The 18,643-nt window shown below is 46.9% G+C and overlaps 1 protein-coding gene across 18 annotated transcripts in view; it reads right to left on the minus strand.

Annotated features, from left to right (window-relative positions):
- LOC113897298 (tumor necrosis factor receptor superfamily member 10A-like) overlaps positions 1-18,643 on the minus strand; it is a 72,969-nt gene that overhangs the window by 7,929 nt on the left and 46,397 nt on the right. For 3 of the 18 annotated variants that reach the window (XR_003512319.1, XM_027549906.1, XM_027549907.1), the window contains exons 2-4: positions 2,647-2,746; positions 1,908-2,021; positions 803-914 (exon numbers count right to left, since the gene is read on the minus strand). Coding sequence is in view for 10 of the 18 variants with exons in the window: in XM_027549906.1 (XP_027405707.1) it covers positions 803-914; positions 1,908-2,021; positions 2,647-2,746 (326 nt within the window). In the remaining 8 variants the exon portion in view is untranslated. Of the gene's footprint in view, positions 1-802; positions 915-1,907; positions 2,022-2,646; positions 2,747-6,896; positions 7,323-18,643 lie in introns of those variants that run through there. The other 15 variants (XR_003512315.1, XM_027549913.1, XR_003512316.1 and 12 more) reach the window with 14 other exon arrangements.

Here is an 18,643-nt window from a genome sequence, read left to right on the forward strand (position 1 = left end):
ATCAGGGACAGCTGGCTGGATGAGGAGAAAGAGGGGGCAGCCTCCCGTCCTGGGTCCCCTGACAAGACAGTGGAGGGGAGACAGGCTCTTGCTGTCTGCAGGGGAGGGTCCCCTTACTCCCCCTCCCTGGGCGGGAAAAGGATCCAGGATTGTGTACTGCGGCCCCCAGGCTCCTACTGAGTGTTCAGAGCTGTCCTTCAGGAGCTGGGCTTCCTCTGCAAGGCCCGCCTGGCCTCCCTGGGCTGCACGGGAAGCTCTGTGAGGGGCAAGGGGGGGCCTCGTCCAGGTCAAGGGTCAGAAGGGTGTGGGCACAAGTTTGACTCATCCTCCAGTCAAAGTTGAATATGAGGCCCTCTCATCCACCTGTTGACTCTTCCTACCAATCTCAGCCAACACTGGAGCATCAGAGGATAGTGAATTACTATTGGCCCCCGAGTCCCCGAAGAGGAAAGATTCAGGTGCTACTGGGGAACAAGGGGCTGGGTGTGAGGCCTGTCAAGTTGGCTCCGGTTTTATAGGAACCTTGAAGGAGCACACACATGGCCTCCTCATGACTTCTGTCTGCTGTCAGCACTTCGGTCTTTCTAGGCCCCTCCCGAGGAGACGTGGGAAGGGGCCACTGGGAAAGCCATGCAGGACAAACAGTGGTGGTAGGGAGCACTGCTGCAGGCTCAGGAAACCCCACAGGCACAACGAGCTCTGGGAGGTGGGAGGGGCTTCACGGAAGCAGGAGACAGAAGTGGGTACAAGGAAACTGGGGTCTCCTGTGGGTTGGAAGCCCCCCTAGGCTCCTGTGTCTCACCCGGTGCTGCATTTTTGACAGAATTCAGGTGCATCTTCTCCACGGAAAGTGCCAGGTTTGCACTGACACTCAGTGTCCTTGGTTGGGGTGCAGCGATTTTTTTCTTCTTCTCCTAGAGACCAAAGATAAGGTTTTGAGAGTGTGTTTCCCTCATATGTCTCTCAACCCTTCTTCACAACCCAGATCTCCATCCACTCAGTTCAAGAAGTAATTCGGAGGGCTTGCTGGGTGGTCCAGTGGTTAAGAATCCGCCTGTCAAAGCAGGGGACACAGGTTCCATCCCTGGTCTGGGAAGATTCCATATGTTGCGGGGCAGCTAAGCCCGTGTGCCACAACTACTGATCCTGTGCTCTAGGGCCTGTGCACCACGATGAAAAGCAACAAGGAGTAGCCCCCCTCACCACAACTAGAGAAAGCCCTTGTTCCACAACAAAGACACAGAACAGCCAAAAATAAATGAATTAATCTTTTTTTAAGTAATTTTGTGGTCATTTTCTGTGGCAACACACATAGACCATCCATAGAACAGCCACTGTTCAGGCGTCACCAATAGAGGCATAAAAGGGACTGTGCATCATTACGGATTGCATCAGGGTTGGGAAGAGAAATGAGAGAGCCCAGAAAGAAGTGGGCTGGGGTGAGGTGTAATCTGAGACGCTGTAGGATGGACAGGAACCCTTGGATGATGTCTCAATGGGTGATGCCCTGCCGGAGAGGCAGAGGGACCTCAGGTCATGAAGGCTGAGAGAGGCTGAGACCCCAGAGCAGAGGGCATGGCGCCCGCAGGAGCCTGGCCCAGGATCAGACACATGACACAGCTCAAACCCAGCCCTGCCCCACTCCCCCAGGCCTTCTGCACTGTTACCATCCAGCTCCCTCCATCAAGGGACAGGTTATTCTCCTCTTTCCAGCTGTGTTCTGAAAGACTTCCCTACCAGTTGGCATGCGTTATGCAAATAACTTCTGTTTTCATTATTTTACTGACCTAAGACAAGATGAAAACCTAGCTGGGCTGGAAATCAGATCTCTGACTCCTCGTCCCATTTAATCCCATCTCATCACCCAGCACTCTAACTGCAGGCGTGGGGGACCACAGGTTCTGTACCTGATTTGCAAGTCGTGCAAAGTAAGCAAGAAGGGAGGGTGTTTGAATGATTGGTGTAGTCTATCCCATCTGTGCATGGGGCACAACCTCTAATGGCTTCTTCCATATAGAATCCTGGGAAGGAAGGGAAAAGCTGGTGAGTAAATCCCCGCAGGATACCCTGAGGCTGCCAGTGTGGCTGGGGAGGCCTCTTTTGGCCGTCTGTGGAATCCACAAGGGGAACTCTTCTCAACCGGGCTTTCATCTTTTGATTCTTCATCTAACACATACCCTAGACCAGTACTGCCAACAGAAATATATTACAAGCCACGTATCCAAGTCACATTCATAGCTGGCACATTAAACAGTAAAAAGAAAGGTCAGGGGCTTCCCTGGTGGCTCAGTGGTAAAGAATCTGTCTGCCTATGCAGAATACATGGGTTGGATCCCTGGTCTGGGAAGATCCCACAGGCTGCAGAGCACCTAAGCCCACGTGTCACAAATACTGAGCCTGTCCTCCACAGCTCGGGAGCCACAACTACTGAGCACACAGGCTGCAACTACTGCAGCCCGTGCACCCGAGAGCCTGTGCTCTGCAACAGGAGAAGCCCCCTAGGGAGAAGCTCAAGTACCGCAACTGGAGAGCTGGCCCCCCTCTCCACAACTAGAGAGAGCCCATGCAGCAACACAGCCTCAGGCACAGCCAGAAATAAACACACAGACATGAAGACAAGGGTTGGAGACCAGTCCTAGAATCTACCTGGTGGACATAACTTCTGCTGGGGGCTCCGTTCCAGTGGGGCTGATGACTGCTGGTGAATTTCATCCTTCCTTACAGACATGGCTGAAGCAGCTTTGACCTATGGGGACAAAGCAGGGACAGGCATGAGTGGCTTCCACACTCTCACCCCTTCTAGGACCCACCCCACATTTCCTTGACCACTACCTGCAAAATGAAACACAACTGGGATCTTTCTTCCCAGCTCTAAACTCTCATTCATGTTTGTTCTTTGGCCTTTTGTGCCAGCAAGTAACTTACACTTAAGTTTTTCCCCCTGTATTCCTTCCTCTTAAAATATGTTTATTCCAGAAAGTATGTGCTCAGATACGTCCAACTCTTTGCAACCCCATGGACTGTAGCCCGTCAGGCTCCTCTGTCCATGGGATTCTCCCAGCAGGAATTTTGGAGTGAGCTGCCATTTCCTCCTCCAGGGGATCTTCCCGACCCAGGGATCAAAATTCAGTCTCTTGCATCTCCTGTGTTGGCAGGCTGGTTCTTTACTACTAGTACCACCTGGGAAGCCCAGAAAGTATGGGCAAGGAAAATTTTTTTATAAGAGAATACAGAAACCATAGAGATCCCCTGGATTAGAGAAAACATCCATTATTTTGTGTCTTGACTTCCTCTATTTGACCGTATGTGTGAATACGCTCAGGCTCTCTCTTTCTTTCTCACATGTGCGTGCACACATACACATACATTTTCACAAATGAGGGTTCTGTCATGCATACAATTTTTCATAATCAGGATATAGAATCACATACTGAGTAATGGACTTGTGGCTTTAATCCAACACGCGGTCCCCAAAAGGAAGCGGTCAGTGTTCCACAAAATACCAGAATCACATGGAGAAAGAAGAAATAGCAATACAGGGTTTTTAGCCAAGTCTCTGTGCTAAAATGGAGAAGGCAATGGCACCCCACTCCAGTACTCCTGCCTGGAAAATCCCATGGATGGAGGAGCCTGGTGGGCTGCAGTCCAGGGGGTCGCTAACAGTCAGACACGACTGAGCAACTTCACTTTCACTTTTCGCTTTCATGCATTGGAGAAGGAAATGGCAACCCACTCCAGTGTTCTTGCCTGGAGAACCCTAGGCACGGGGGAGTCTGGTGGGCTGCCGTCTATGGGGTCGCACAGAGTCGGACACGACTGAAGCGACTTAGCAGCAGCAGTTAGCAGCTGTGCTAAAAATGACACAATGGGGCCAGTCTGAAATCACTGAAGTCTGAGGCTTCCACCAGGATTAATGTGTTGATGATAGTGTTCTGATGTTCAGGGTTGTATTGTCATTTGGGAGGAGACTGTCCTCATTTGTGGGAAATATACATTCAAGTGTCCAGTCATGGGATCTGTCATGTCAGCAGCTATGTTTCAGATGATACAGGAAACAAAGGGTTTTGTATAGTTTTGTAACTTTAATCTGGGAGTGATTTAAAGTAGAAAGTGACATGAAGAGGAAAAAAAGAAAGAAAAACAAAGTTAAAGTGGAAACAGCTTATGTTGAGCCCAGTTCAACTGCCTGGATCTAAACAAGATAAAATGCCACCTGTTAAGTATTTGCGGACAGCTAAGCTCATATGTGTCCCTAATCATCCCTTCCCCAGTCCGGGCCTCCTCCGAGTCACCCCAAATTGGTGGACTCTCCTTTCCCTGCCCTCACAATCCTATGCCTTCCTTTCTTCCCTGGTTCTCCTCTCACAGACTCTCTCCCTCAATGTTTTGCTACGAACAGTTTCAAACATCCAACAAAGTTGTAACATTCATTCACTAAACTCTTATATGCTCACCACCTAAGTTCTGTAACCTAGGTGTATCACATATTTCTTTCTCTATCCATCCCCTCTGTCCATTCTCCTAAGTGTCTCATTTTTATGATGAAATTCATATCTGCAACTCTTAATACATTGGCATTACGTCAGTAACTCAAGCTCAGTATTTCTTTACAGTTTACTTTAATGTTAAGATTTCCAAAGAAAGACGTGCACAATCTTAAGGGAAATCCAAACCCTCTATCTAGATCATGGAAATTAGCTTGCTTCAAAACATTCCCTCATGCCCCTTCCTCAGTTATCCTAATCTCTAATGTGACTCCAAGAGGGAGTAGCCTTCATCATATGGAGGAAGGTCCCTTCTACCCTGATAAAATGAGACTTTTTTCTGACAGTAAAGACTCTGCCTGCAACGCAGGAGACCCAGGTTCAATCCCTGTGTCAGGAAGATGTCCTGGAGAAGGGAATGGCAATCCACTCCAGTATTCTTGCCTAGAGAATTCCATGGACAGAGGAGCCTGGCAGGCTACAGTCCATGGGGTTTCAGATTGTTGGGACACGATTGAGCAACTAACACTTTCCCCTTTTCATTACAGGAGGTTAAGTGTCAGTTCAAATTCTTTTTCTGCATCTGTTAAGCTGTTCATATAGCTTTTCTCCTTTACACTGGTTTGTGTGTGTGTGTGTGTGTGTTACATTTTTAATTAGAGGATAGTTACTTTATGTGATGGTTTCTGCCATAGTTTTTAAAGATCTAGAATTTGGTTAACTATTTGCTTTGTAAAGGAATTTTGCCTCCGCTTTTAGGAAGGGTATTTAAAAGTATTTTTTCTTCTTTTCAAATGTTTCCGTTAGGTTTAGGTATTAGGGTTATGTTGGCCTTAGAAGAACTAGTGAAGAACTCCTGTTGTCTGAAAGAATTTGTGTCAAGATTTGTGTTAGTTCTTTTCTGGTCTGAATTTTTGTGCCCTCCCCTATGTCCTAACGTGGGGGTCTCCTGGTTATCCACTCCCAGTCTCAGCAATCTCATGGATCCTTGAAACACTCTACTGGAATGGAAGAATCAAAACCATGACACTATGGTGCCCCATCTTTACTTCTTAGAGTGGGAAAGTGTTAAAGTTCAGTGTGCAAGTGCGTGCGTGCGTTAGTCGCTCAGTCGTCTCCGACTCTTTGCGATCCCATGGACTGTAGCCCGCCAGGCTTCTGTCCGTGGAATTCTCCAGGCAAGAGTACTGGAGTGGATTGCCATCCCCTTCTCCACAGGAACTTCCCAACCCAGGGATCGAACCCTGGTCTCCTGCATCACAGGCAGATCCTTTACCGTTTGAGCTCAGTGTGCAAGGGTGCAGGGAAATAGGGCACCCTTGTGGACTCCTGGTGTGAGTTAAAATGGTCCAGTCTTCTTTGGGAGAACAGTTTGTCATTATCTAGGCAAAAGCGTAAAATCATCTAACCCACTGACCCAGCAATTCCACTTCTAAGGAGTTACCCAACAGACAATGCACATGGCTACACTGGATACTTGCCAGGCACCCAGACCCATTCATCACGTGTGTTCAACATGAGTCCTACCTATTACAAACCGATACTTTAAAAACGAATTCTATACTTCCTGTGAATACAAAATGCTATTTCTTTCCAGATTTTTGGTACTAATTTGGTCAATGAAAGATGTGTATTTTCACGATTCCTGTAACTTTGTTAGACCCTCAATTTTTTTTTTATTTGACCCTCTAAGCAGCTTTGAAAAGAGCCTCAAACAATGCAAGAAGGCGGTGCCAAGTGTGCACATTTTTCCCCACGGTGAGTTTCTTAAAAATGCACACTCAGGGACGGGGAAGCCTGGTGGGCTGCCGTCTATGGGGTCGCACAGAGTTGGACATCAGTGAAGCGACTTAGCAGCAGCAGCAGTGCTGAAACACATCCAGAGCCTCCAACTCCCGTCTGAAAGAAAGTGGTGAGAATCTGACCCAAGCTGAGTTGATTGGTGGTTTCTATTCATAAAGCGCAAGGAGCTGGAAGCAATTTTGAAGTTGTTCTCCTTTCAGAGAAAAGGAAATGTAAGGGTGCTTAAGGCAGTGGTGGGGGAAGATGGAGCCTACACTTAGTGATTTACAAAGGACACGTTTTAGAAGATACATGCAGTGCAAAATAGCAAGAGAGAGAAAAGAGTGAGGAGGGTATGCAGAGGGAAAAGGGAAAGGAAAGGAAAGAAATGAGATCTGATGCTCCCAGGGCCTGGGGCCAATCCAGAGGTCAGGCTCTCCAAGGAGCCAGATCTTCCAGGCAGCAAGTAGACGCCAGGGATCTGAACTCCTCTCGGGCCCCCCACCAACACGCCGCGAATTGGACTTGCCCAGGCGGGTCCTGCAGGGATTTGCCCAGCCAGGCGCGCCCGGGCCTTTTCCGGGCCACCAAGAGCGCCTTTTGGAGCCAGGACTCGCGGCGGGAACTCACCAACAGCAAGACACCCAAGACGGTGAAGATGAGAGCCCAGGGGCCCCGGAGTCGAGGCCTGGGGCCCTGGGTGCAACCTGCCCGGGAGCTCGAGGAGGCTGCTGCTCTCTGTCCCTGCTGCCCGGTGCGGTCGGGGAGCGTTCGCTGTCCAGGTTGCCGCGGGGTGACAGCCTCCAGAGCCATCAGAAATGAAAGTGTGTTTTGTGGGGCGCGCGATCACCCCTGCGAGGTGCGCAGAGCGGAGCTCAGCTGTTTAGCTTAGCCTACCTCTACTTGGGATTGCGCCACCCGCGGTAGAGAATGAGCCAGTGCTTGCTGATATAATCATTACCACTTCCAGCCAATCACGCGTGGCTCAGGAGAGGAGCCCGGGCTTTACCAAAAGGGGAATTTCCGCCAGCGAACTGCGTGTGACACGGTTTTTCATTCAGCGCTAGGCAGGTCTGTGCCTTCGTTCCAGGCAGGTCCTAATGCCCCACGGGTTGAGAAAATGAATGAATCACCTGTCTTCTAACTACTGCCTTCTGCCCACTCCCAGCTTCTGCTCCTCCCCGCCCCGCCCTTCATTGACCAGGGCCCCAAGGAGGCCAGAGAACATGGACAGCCAAGAAGGAGATCCAAGAGGTGCCCTGTACTGTACTGTAGGGGAGTGATGGGTCAACTAAGAAATCTTGAATTGTTAGAAAAATGAGGAGGTTGCAGGACTCATTGCACTTTCTGAGATTTAAGTACTTAGGAAATGAGACAGACCTGGTGAACCTTTTTGCCCTGGGCCTATATCATATAAATAGTGTTAATAATCACTTTACTATAGAATTACAAATAAGTATTTATTTAAAGGCAAAGAATTGTTGTTTAGTTGCTAAGTCATGGCGAACTCTTTTGCAAGCCCATGGACTGTGGCCCGCCAGGCTCCTCTGTCTATGGGATTTCCCATGTAAGAATACTGGAGTGGGTTGCCATTCCCTTCTCCAGGGGATCTTCCCGACCCAAAGATGGAACTCAAGTCTCCTGCGTTGGCAAATGGATTCTTTACCACTGAGTCACCAGGGAAGCTCCCAAAGGCAAACGATACACACCATATTTTCCTGTTGTGAACTCTACTTTTCAAAGATCTGAAGTATCATTAGCACCGGTTTCTAAGTTTACTTTTTTCACTTTTATTTTATAAACCTGAAGTTCTACCCAACAGAACATTTTGGAGTCTGGTGAATAACTCCCCGCCCCAATATAAGTGGCATCCAGGAGAAAGAAGGTGGCCTGGCTGTGACTATGTAGTTGAAACACTTTATTTGCAGATGAATACATCCACCAAGTCCTATTTTTTATGTTCACAACTCTGAATGTCTCTGATTTCACAAACTGGGGTCACCATTCACATTGAGGCAATGCAGCACTTCCTATCATCAGGCTCAGAGAAGGGTCCAAATCACCCTGGACTGTCCCATCTCCCTAGTTTGCCAGGATCAACAAGTTACCAAATCAGGATTTCCCTGGTGCTTTAGTGGTTAATAATCTGCCTTTCAATGCAGGGATCTCAGGTTTGATCCCTGAGAGGGGGAACTAAGATCCCACATGCCTCAAGCTACTGAGCTGGCACACCCCCAGCTACTGAGTCCTGCCCTCCACAACTAGAGAGTGCATGCACTACAAGGAAAGAAACCCACAGGATGGAAGGAAGATCCCCCTGCTGAAACAAAGACCCAAGGCAGACAAATCAATAAATACTGGCTTTTAAATAAAATCTATTTTTAAAAAGGTACCATAGTGCCTTTGATGGTACCTAAAAAGGTAGCATTCACTCCTCAGGGTTCCCAGTATCTTTTTCTACTCTTCCTCTCACCTCCCAGAGGGTCTCTGATATGTGTGGGCTCTCCCCACGGACTCCATACTTCTGCTGTTCCTGAGCCCAAGTCTGTCCCCCATACTTCACTGGTGCTGGGCCCTCTATCCTACGAGGGTATGAGTGCTTATGACAGCAAGGCAAGTACAAATTGTTTGTTTTTTTTTTTAAAAAGTTTCCATCAAAGTCTGTTACAGCACCTTTCACATTTAGTCATGCAACATAAAAAGAGAAAGGAACCCTTATTATGAAAACCTCTTCCACTGAAAGGAATAATCTACTCTCAGATGAGCCTGGTTCCAAAAGGAGTTAAATCCCTCTCTGCCTTTGCTTTCTGGACAGGAAGCGCCACAGGCCTGCTTCCTGTCAGAATGTTGCAGACTGGAAACAAGGGTTTCTGTCTTGGGCTGCCCGGCAGCCCTGGGAGGTGTTCTCGAAGTTGCCCCCTCAGAAGCCTGGTGGGGGCCCAGGGTGGGGAAGAGCTTTCGTATGTGTTGTTTGTCACAGCAGTGCCCGGCAGCCAGACCCTGTATTGGATTTTGTTTTTCTTTTTTTAAATTGTGGACCAGAATACCAACATGTCCACTAAGAGCTCTGAATTCTGATCATCCAGAGTCAATAAATCCGTGTGACTTGAGGAAAGTTTGGGGTTTTGTTTGTTTGGAAAAAAATTTTTAATTAATTAATTCATTTCTGGCTGTGCCAGGTCTTCATTGCTGCGCACTGGCTGTTCTCTAGTTGCGGAGAGCAGGGGCTACTCTCTGGTCCTGGTGGGCGGGCTTCTTATTGCCCTGGCTTCTCTTGTTGTGGAGTACAGGCTGTAGAGCCCAGGCTTCAGAAGTTGTGGTGCAGGAGCTTAGTTGCCCCGAAGCATATGGAATCTTCTCAGAGCAGGGATCAATCCCTGTCCCTGCTTTGCCAAGCAGACTCTTAACCCCTGGACCACCAGGGAAGTCGGAGAAAGGTGTTTGTTTGTTTGTTTGTTTGTTTCATTTTATTTTTGGCTGCCTTATGGCATGTGGGAACTTAGTTCCCTGACCAGGGAGCAAACTTGTGCCCCTGCAGTGGAAGCACAGAGTCCTAACCACTGGACCACCGGGGAATCCCCGTGTTTTGTTTTGTTTTTAACTTAAAAATTTAAAAAAAGGTACATTTTGTCCCTTGACCCCTGAGGCCTGAGGCAGGTCTTTTGTTAACAGTCCAACTAGGGGAGGGGGGAGTCTACGCTGGTCCTGGGGAGGGGAGCTGCCAGAGAGAACCCAAGGCAGATTGGATGCAACTGATGACTTGGGCTGGTGGAGGTCCTGTGTACCCCCAGCCTCATCACCTACCATGACACTGAGAACCAAGAGGAAGCAAGAGACATTTTAACCAGCCCCGCAAAACCCTCCCCAGTCCCTGTGCTAAAGCCTGCAGTCATACACTCTCTTGAGTCTGTTAACTCTCAGTTTACATCCAGTCCTTTTTTCTTTTCTTTTTGCCTTTTCATCCTCTTCACCCATTTCTCCCACCCCACCCTGCTGCCTCCTACTTCTGGCAGCTATCAGTTTTTTCCTGTATCTCTGAGCTTGTTTTTTTTTAAGATCTCACATATAATAGAGATTATATTGTAGTTGCTTTCTCTGTCCTGTTTATTTCACTTAGCATAATGCCCTCAAGGCCCATCCATGTTGTCACAGATGTGTCTTCTTCAATGTCTTCTTTTCAATATGCATATCTTTTACCTCCATGGTTAAATCTATTCCTAGAAATTTTATTCTTTTTGATGCAATTGTAAATGACATTATTTCCTTAATTTCTCTTTCTGCTGGTTTATTATTAATATAAAGAAATACAATGGTTTTTTTATGCTGATTTTGTATCCTGTAGCTTTATTGAATTCATTTATTCTAAGAGTTTTTGATGGAGTCTTGAGGGTTTTCTATATATAAAATCATGTATCTGAGAACAGTGACAGTTTTACTTCTTGGTTTCCTATTTGGATGCCTCTTTTCCTTGCCTAATTCCTCTGGCTTGGACTTGTAGTACTATGTGGATAAAAGTTGTCAGTGGGGCATCCTTGTCTTTTTCCTGATCTTAGGGGAAAAGTTTTCAGATTTCCTGTGAATTATGCCACGCAGAGAACTTCCAGATAAGGAAGACACCTCTAGATCAGCAAAGGGTACTTCTTATTGCCCTTTAGTTACAATCAAAAAACATTAAACAAGATTCAAATACCACTAGGCTTCTCTCAGACCTCTCTTGTGAAGGAGTTATGCTTTCAAAAGCCCAGTCACATGTGGGATCCTCCCCTTTAGAGGAAGGACACAAGAAGACACCAGAATGAATCCGCTTTGGAGGGAGCAGTCACTGTAACTGCCATTACTCTTTCTCCTGGGGCAGCTGAGAATGGTATGGGTGACGTCATGTGTCACCCCATCACCTTTTGGGACATCTTTTCATGGGCAGATTTCTCCCTGTCCTTAGCTGCAGTCAAGAGCCAAACAGGACAGTGCTGGAGAGAGATTGCTCATAGGAACCTTTATGTATTATCTGATTGTTGCCATAATGGTATGTTTATTTTCTATAACAGTTAGTGTTAGTTGCAATCTTGCTAAACTCTTTGCGACCCTATGGACTATAGCCTGCCAGGCTCCTCTGTCTATGGGATTTCCCAATCAAGAATACTGGAGTGGGTTGCCTTTCCCTCCTCCAGGGGATCTTCCTGACGCAAGCATTGAACCCAGGTCTCCTGCATTGCAGGCAGATTCTTTACCATCTAAGCCACCAGGGAAGCCAGGAAATGCAGGTCCCTGCTTTCCGCTACAGACCAGGGCATACAGGATGGGGGTGAGCTTTGTCTGGACCACTTCCCTCCCACGGGGTCTTCCCTTCCTACGGTGATGACATTCCCCCTCTGAAGATCTCATGCTCCCTCTGACGGTGTGAATACTCTGCCAGGGTCTGCCCTCATTCACTTGCAGAATTCTGAAGAGCTCTGTACAGACCTGCCCCTGTCCCGGCCCCAACATAAAACCCTCTGACTTCTCAACTCCAGTCCTGGGCCTGACTTTTCTCCATCATGGGGCAGAACAAGTACATGGAATCAGTTGTGAGCAACCCTGACATCATAGCTCCCCCAATCTCCAGACCGAAATGAACAAACTGTTGGTAAGAACCAAAAGAGTGCATGGGTATTTGTGTGTGTGTGTGTGTGTGTGTGTGTGTGTAGGAAAAAATACCCCTCTAGGTTAACCCAGATATTCTATTTCTTCTAGGAAGCCCCATGTTCTAGTAAGAACATCATCAAGAATCTAATATAATCTATTTTCAAATATATTCACAAGTTCTTGGCTCTTAGGATGCTGGTGATTGAGGTTTTTGGGAGAAAGGATGGTTGAAGGGCTCCAACATAACAACAGATACATGCCATCTTGGGAATGCACTTATCTTCTCATGGTTATCTTCCTAACTGTTAGAGAGCCCCACAGGAGATGTAGTGTCCATGTTGGGGTGGGGAGATTGGGGAAAAAGTGAAATGTCAGGAAAAAAGGTACAGAGCTGGAAGATGGGAGTTTCCTATTGTGAGCTGTCACAGGACATCTGGTGCTGGTTTGGAGGAAAGCGGGATAACTGAGCAGGAGCAGACTGTGGAGCAGAGGAGAGATGGCACTGGAGGGCTGCCATGGCTTCAGGGTGAGGCAGAGGGGCCAATGGGCAGGGGCAGAAGGGCAGCCCCTGGGAGTGGATACAGCTCTGTACTCAGCACCTTGGCTTTGGGAAGGGGACAGAAGCCTGACTGTGGAGCCTCCTAGCAACTCAAAGGGAGAAGAGCTAGGGACTAAGGTCCAGGAGAGAGAAAAAAAAAAAAAACGGGTCTCTGTGAGGTTGCAGGGCTGAGTCACCAGGCCTACTGAGAAGGTGACAGAAAGGCCAGTGGGGACAGAAAGAGAAGGTGTCCCCAGAGTAGCAGGAGGCTCACAAATGAGGGGCCACAGGAGGACCCCAGCAAGCAAGATACCTTCCCGACAGCTCTGTCACAGCCAGTCTGCACCTCCAGGAGCCTAGCAGGCCCAGGTGCAACCCGAGACACCACTGGGGCAGGCTGTGGGCAGTTAGGCCCGGCTGGGGCCCCTTTCCCAGGGGAAGGGCAGGGAGGAGATGGACGGAGGAGGGGCTGAATTCTAGTCTCCAAGAAACCTGGTGCCTGGAAATCTTGAGTCACAGCAGGAGACACACTCATGCAGGAACAAAGAGGGGAAGGAAGGAGTGAATCACCCAGCAAGAACATACACCCCTGCCCCTGTGCCACTCACAGCTTCTCCAGAGGAGACTGCAAGGAGGGGGAGGAAAGTACACACATGCTTCTTTTTATATAAAGTTATGTATTTAGGTCATGGATTCATGAATATACGAGTCTCTTCTAGCTAGTGGATAATGTAGCTATTTCTTGTATTGTTTGATAATATCAACAAACTCTTCAAAGGGATCTCCAACTGTTTCCCTGTCTAGAAGAAGAGATAAACCAGGGACTCCGCTTTCTTTAGGAAATGCACACGCAGAGGCTATCTGTCCTGTGTTCTTTTGTCCTATCGTCAAGCTCACCGATCCTTTCTTCTACCGGTCAATTGCACAGTTAAACACGTGTAGTGTGGATTTTTCACTTCAGCTGTTTGACTTTTCAGCCCTACAATTTTGTGTTGATTCCTTTTGATAGTTTCTATTTTTACAGACCATTCCCTGCAGTAATCCTCACTTCTTAAGTAGCTGCTCCAGCTTTGATAACTGTATGCAGCTGAGTAGCCATCACCCAGTCAAGACACAGAACACTCCCAGCACCCCACACAGTCTCTTCTGCCCCAGTAGTCCTTTCCCACCCACCCCATCAGGACAGGCACTCCATCCCAGGATATATGGGACTCAAATGAGGACTATATATGAGGGCACTTAGGAAAACAGAAGAATAGTTATTCCACAAGTGCGGAGACGCTTTGCACCATTATCAGTAGTCTAAATAAGGAAATGAAAGCATGCGATAGTCTCCAGGGAAGGTGAAAAGATAAAATTAAGTACCAATTTTGATTTTTTGAAACCATCTCAAAACAGGAGGCTGCATCCACAATGACAAGAATTTCTACATGAAACTAGGATGCAACCTCATTCTTTTCTTAAAACTTAATTTAGGACTTCCCTGGGAGCACAAAGGATAAGAATCTGCCTGCCAATGCAGGGGACACAGGTTCCATCTCTGGTGCAGGAAGATCTCACATGCTGTGGGACGACTAAGCCCACGCACCACAACTACTGAGCCAGAGCTCTAGAGCCCTCGAACTGCAACGAATGAGCCCAAGGGCTGGAACTACTGAGGCCGCGTGCCTGGCGCCCACACTCCGTAACAAGAGAAGCCACTGCAATGAGAAACCTGGGCACTGCACTGAAGAGCAGCCCCTGCTCACTGCAACTAGAACAAGCCCACGTGCAGCAATGAAGACCTACCGCAGCCAAAAATATAAATAAATAAATGGATCATATGAAATTTTTTTTTCACAGTTAGGAAAAATAAAACAAAGAAAGACCCACAACATCAGATCAAAGCTACTGAATTCCAGGAACCAAAGCTGGACGCACCTGTGCCCAAGTGTGTGTGTGAGGCTGGGTTACAGTAAAAATACACTTGTATATTTACAAGTACAAAATATGCTTGGTGGGTTGACCCAGATTCTACTCTTCTAGAAAGTCACCTACTAAGGTCATCAGAAAACATATATGGTTTTATTTTCAAATATATTCAATGTAATAATTTTGAAAAAATCAGAAATTTTTAGTTTTAGGAGGCTTATTACTAAATATTATAACAACCACACAGTGGCATACATGCAGCCTTTATTCAATCATTCAACAACCATAGGAGCACCCGCTCTGTGCTGCCTGCTTTAAGTTTCAGGAATATATTGACAGCTAGTGAAAACAAGACAGGTAATAAGTAACATAACATCTCTTAGAGCAGCCAGTCTACCAGAGCTGGCTCCCTTCCCCTCCATGAACCTGATCTCCCTCCTTCACCACTTCCTCTTGGGGCAGAAGGTGGGACCAGAACGGCCTTTTCCTGTTTCTACTGCAGTCCTGGGCAAGCAGAAGGGCCAGGGCCCCACAAGATCCATCACACGTTCATCAGCACGGACTCTGTTGTTTTTCTAGCTTTAGTTTCATTACTTTCTGTTCGAATCTGTACTATTTCCTTCCTCTCTTTGCTTTACCTTTAGTATGTTCTTCATTTTCTAGTGCGTCACTGAATAGTATTAGGTTATTGATTTGAGATTTTTCTTCTTCCTTAATGCAGTCATTTATAGGCAAAAATTTCTTTCTAAGTTTTCAGCTGCTTTAGCTATATCCCATAAGTTTTGGTATACGGTATCCTCAGTTTCATTCATCTCAAAATATTTAACAATTTCTGTTTTGATATCTTCTTTGACTAATTGGTTATTTGAAAGTGTGTTGTTTCAATTTTATCATAGCTGTGAAGTTCCCCAATCCCTTCCTGTTTGTGATTTCTAATTTCATTCCATTGTGGTGGGAGGGTATGTGTTCTATTATGGCTCTCCTTTTAAATATATTGATATTTGTTTTATGAGCTAGTATATGGTTTATTTGGAGAAGGCAATGGCACCCCACTCCAGTACTCTTGCCTGGAAAATCCCATGGATGGAGGAGCCTGGTAGGCTGCAGTCCATGGGGTCGCTAAGAGTCGGACACGACTGAGCAACTTCACTTTCACTTTTCACTTTCATACATTGGAGAAGGAAATGGCAACCCACTCCAGTGTTCTTGCCTGGAGAATCCAGGGACAGGGGAGCCTGGTGGGCTGCCGTCTATGGGGTCGCACAGAGTCGGACATAACTGAAGTGACTTAGCAGCAGCATATGGTTTATTCTGGAGAATGTTCCATGCACACTTGAGAAGAATGTATTTTGTTCTTGACTGGAGTATTCAATAGATGTCTGTTGGTCTAATTGTTTTATAATGTTGTTCATGTCTACCATTTTTGCGTTGATCTTCTTTCGGTTCATTATGAATCCTTACAGATTAAGGAAGTTACATTTCTAAGTGTGATTTGTGTTCTGAGTACTTTTTTTCTAGTTTGTTTTTATCTTTGTTATGATTCCTTCCCTTTGGCTTTCTTAATTTTTATATACCCTTTAGGCGAGTTTTATAATTTGTTGTCATACTGAAGAAGTTCTTCCCCTCTCCAAAGTGGTAAGGAATTTTTTCTCATATTTTTGCAGTACTCTTCTGGTTTCATATATTACAATTAATTGATTGATCCACCTATTTTTAATTATCCAATAAGAAGAGCATAAGGAAGAAACATCATTCTTTTTCAGAAGTCATCCTAGTTGCTGTATCATCATTATTGAAGAGTTAGTTTTTTATCATTAATAGGAAGTGTCATCATCGTAACACATTATTAAGGAAAGGTTTTAAAGGTTGGGTTTTTTTAAGAGCATCTTTCATTATTAATAAATATGAATTAGATGAGAGAGACAGATCCTGCAAGGAAGACTGAGGTCATCTGAAGGAGGAAAGCCCAGGAGGTGAAGGTCAAGCCTAGGGACATGGGGTCCCGGGTTGTGACAGCTCTTCCAAGTCTTCAGCTCAGTTCCAGATCACAGAACCCCCTTCGTTTGGGTCACTGTGACTCTCTACAGGTCGGACCATTTTTCCTCTTGTTTTCCCACCAGGGCCCAATGGTGTGAGCTTTGTTTGAAGGCTCTTCCCTCATCACTGTATTTGTTCTGTGCCTCTTTGTGTCTCTTAATGACTACGAGCTCGTTGAGAACAGGAATTAGGACTTCCTTCTCTAAGTTCTAGAGGCCCAGGTGGTGCTGTTCAATAGAGTAATCACCAGGTCCTTATGGGAATGGAGCATTTAAAACAGCTTCTCTGAATCAAGATGTGTTGCAAGTGAAAAATACGTTCTGAATTTCAAAGACAATATTTAAGAAAAAAAAGTCCAGCAGTATTTTATATTGATTGTTGTTTAGTCACTAAGTCATGTCCAACTGTTTGGGACCCCATGGACTGTAGCCTGCCAGGATCCTCTATCCATGGGATTCTCCAGGCAAGAATACTGGAGTGGGTAGCCACTGCCTTCTCCAGGGGATCAGGGGATCATTCCCTTCTCAGGGGATTTTCCCCACCCAGGGGTGAAACCTGGGTCTCCCGTGTGGCAGACAGACTCTTTACCACCTGAGCCACCAGGGAAACTCCTGAGCTTCCCTGTACCCCATTTTCTCCCCTCTTCCTATAGAGCCCCAACTGCCCCCAGGCTTTCCCATGCTGGTAGGGTCTTCTGAGGCTGCAGAGCCCCTCCTCATCTGACTGTATGGCCCCACACTGCCCCTTGCAGTGTCCATCCCCTCTTCAACACATTTCCCCTTAGGCCAAGCTAGCTTCTCCACTGGGCACAGCAGGCTGCAGGTTAGGGCCCATGATCCCATCAGTGGCCCATGAAAAATTTTACAGTATGTATGTAGAATCTAGAGAAATGGTACAGATGAACCTATTGCAGGGCAGGAGGAGAGACACAGATATAAGGACACACATCTGGACATGGGACGGGGGCGGAGGTGGGGGAGGGAGGGATGGGATGAACTGAGAGATTGGGATTGACATATACACACCGCCACGTGTAAAATAAATAACTAGTGGGAACCTGCTGTATAGCACAGGGAATTCAGCTTCATTCTCTGTGATGACCTGGAGGATTGAGGATGTCTAAGAGGGAGGGCTATGTGTATACATATAGCTGATTCATTTCATTGTACAGCAGAAAATAATACAATATCGTAAAGCAATTATACTCCAATTTTTTAAAAAATCTTGAAATCATACAAAACTATTTGCATAGAGTTCAGTCTCAGTTATATTCATCTTTATACCTATTGAGTCCGAAATATAATCTTTAATTATTTTTGTAAGCAAGAAGGGGCCTAGAAAGCCCAAAGGTGCTGACAGCAGACAGAGTCATAATGAGGCCATGAGTGTGCTCCTTCAAGGTTCCCATAAAACCCTGAGCCAACTTGACTGGCCTCACACCCAGCCCTGTTCCCCAGTAGCACCTGAATCTTTCCTATTTGGGGACTTGAAGGTCAATAGTAATTCGCTGTCCTCTGACACTCCAGTGTTGGCTGAGGTTGGTAGGAAGAGTCAACAGGTGGAGGACGAGAGGGCCTCGTATTTAAAGCTTGACTGAAGGATGAAGCTCAGCTTGTGCCCACACCCTTGTGACCCTTGACCTAGATGAGGCCTCCCCTCACAGGACTCCCCCTGCAGCCCAGGGAGGCCAGGGCGGGCCTTGCAGAGGCCCTGCAAGGACAGCTCTGAACACTCAGCAGGAGCCCGGGGGCTGCAGGGCACAAGCCTGGATCCTTCTCCCGCCCAATGAGGGGGACTGAGGGGATCCTGACCTGCAGACAGCAGGAGCCTGTCCCCTCTCCACTGTCTTGTCAGGAGACCTGGGTCAGGAGGTTGCTCCTTCCTTCTCCTCATCCAGCCAGCTGTCCCTGTTGGGTCCCCTACGTCATCCCTGTGTCTGTACCCAGGTGCCCTGAGAGGAAGTTCATGGCCATGGCCTGTACCCCCTGGAGCAATGTCAAGGGTGTGGACCAAGAATCAGGTACCCTGGCCCATGAGGAGACTCCCTCTCCCTCCTCAAGCAGTTCACACACACATACACACACTCACACACACACTGTTACAAATAAGCATTATACTTAGTGCAAACAAACAAAAAATCAGATTACAGGATCAAACGTTAAGGAACTATCCTCAGGTTTTAAAAGACATTTATCTTTTGTGTATTAACTATAGGTTTTGCTTTGTGAAGCCCAAGAATACTGAAGTGGGTAGCCTATCCCTTCTCCAG

Source organism: Bos indicus x Bos taurus, chromosome 8, assembly GCF_003369695.1.
Source record: "Bos indicus x Bos taurus breed Angus x Brahman F1 hybrid chromosome 8, Bos_hybrid_MaternalHap_v2.0, whole genome shotgun sequence".
NCBI classification, from domain to species: Eukaryota; Metazoa; Chordata; class Mammalia; order Artiodactyla; family Bovidae; genus Bos; species Bos indicus x Bos taurus.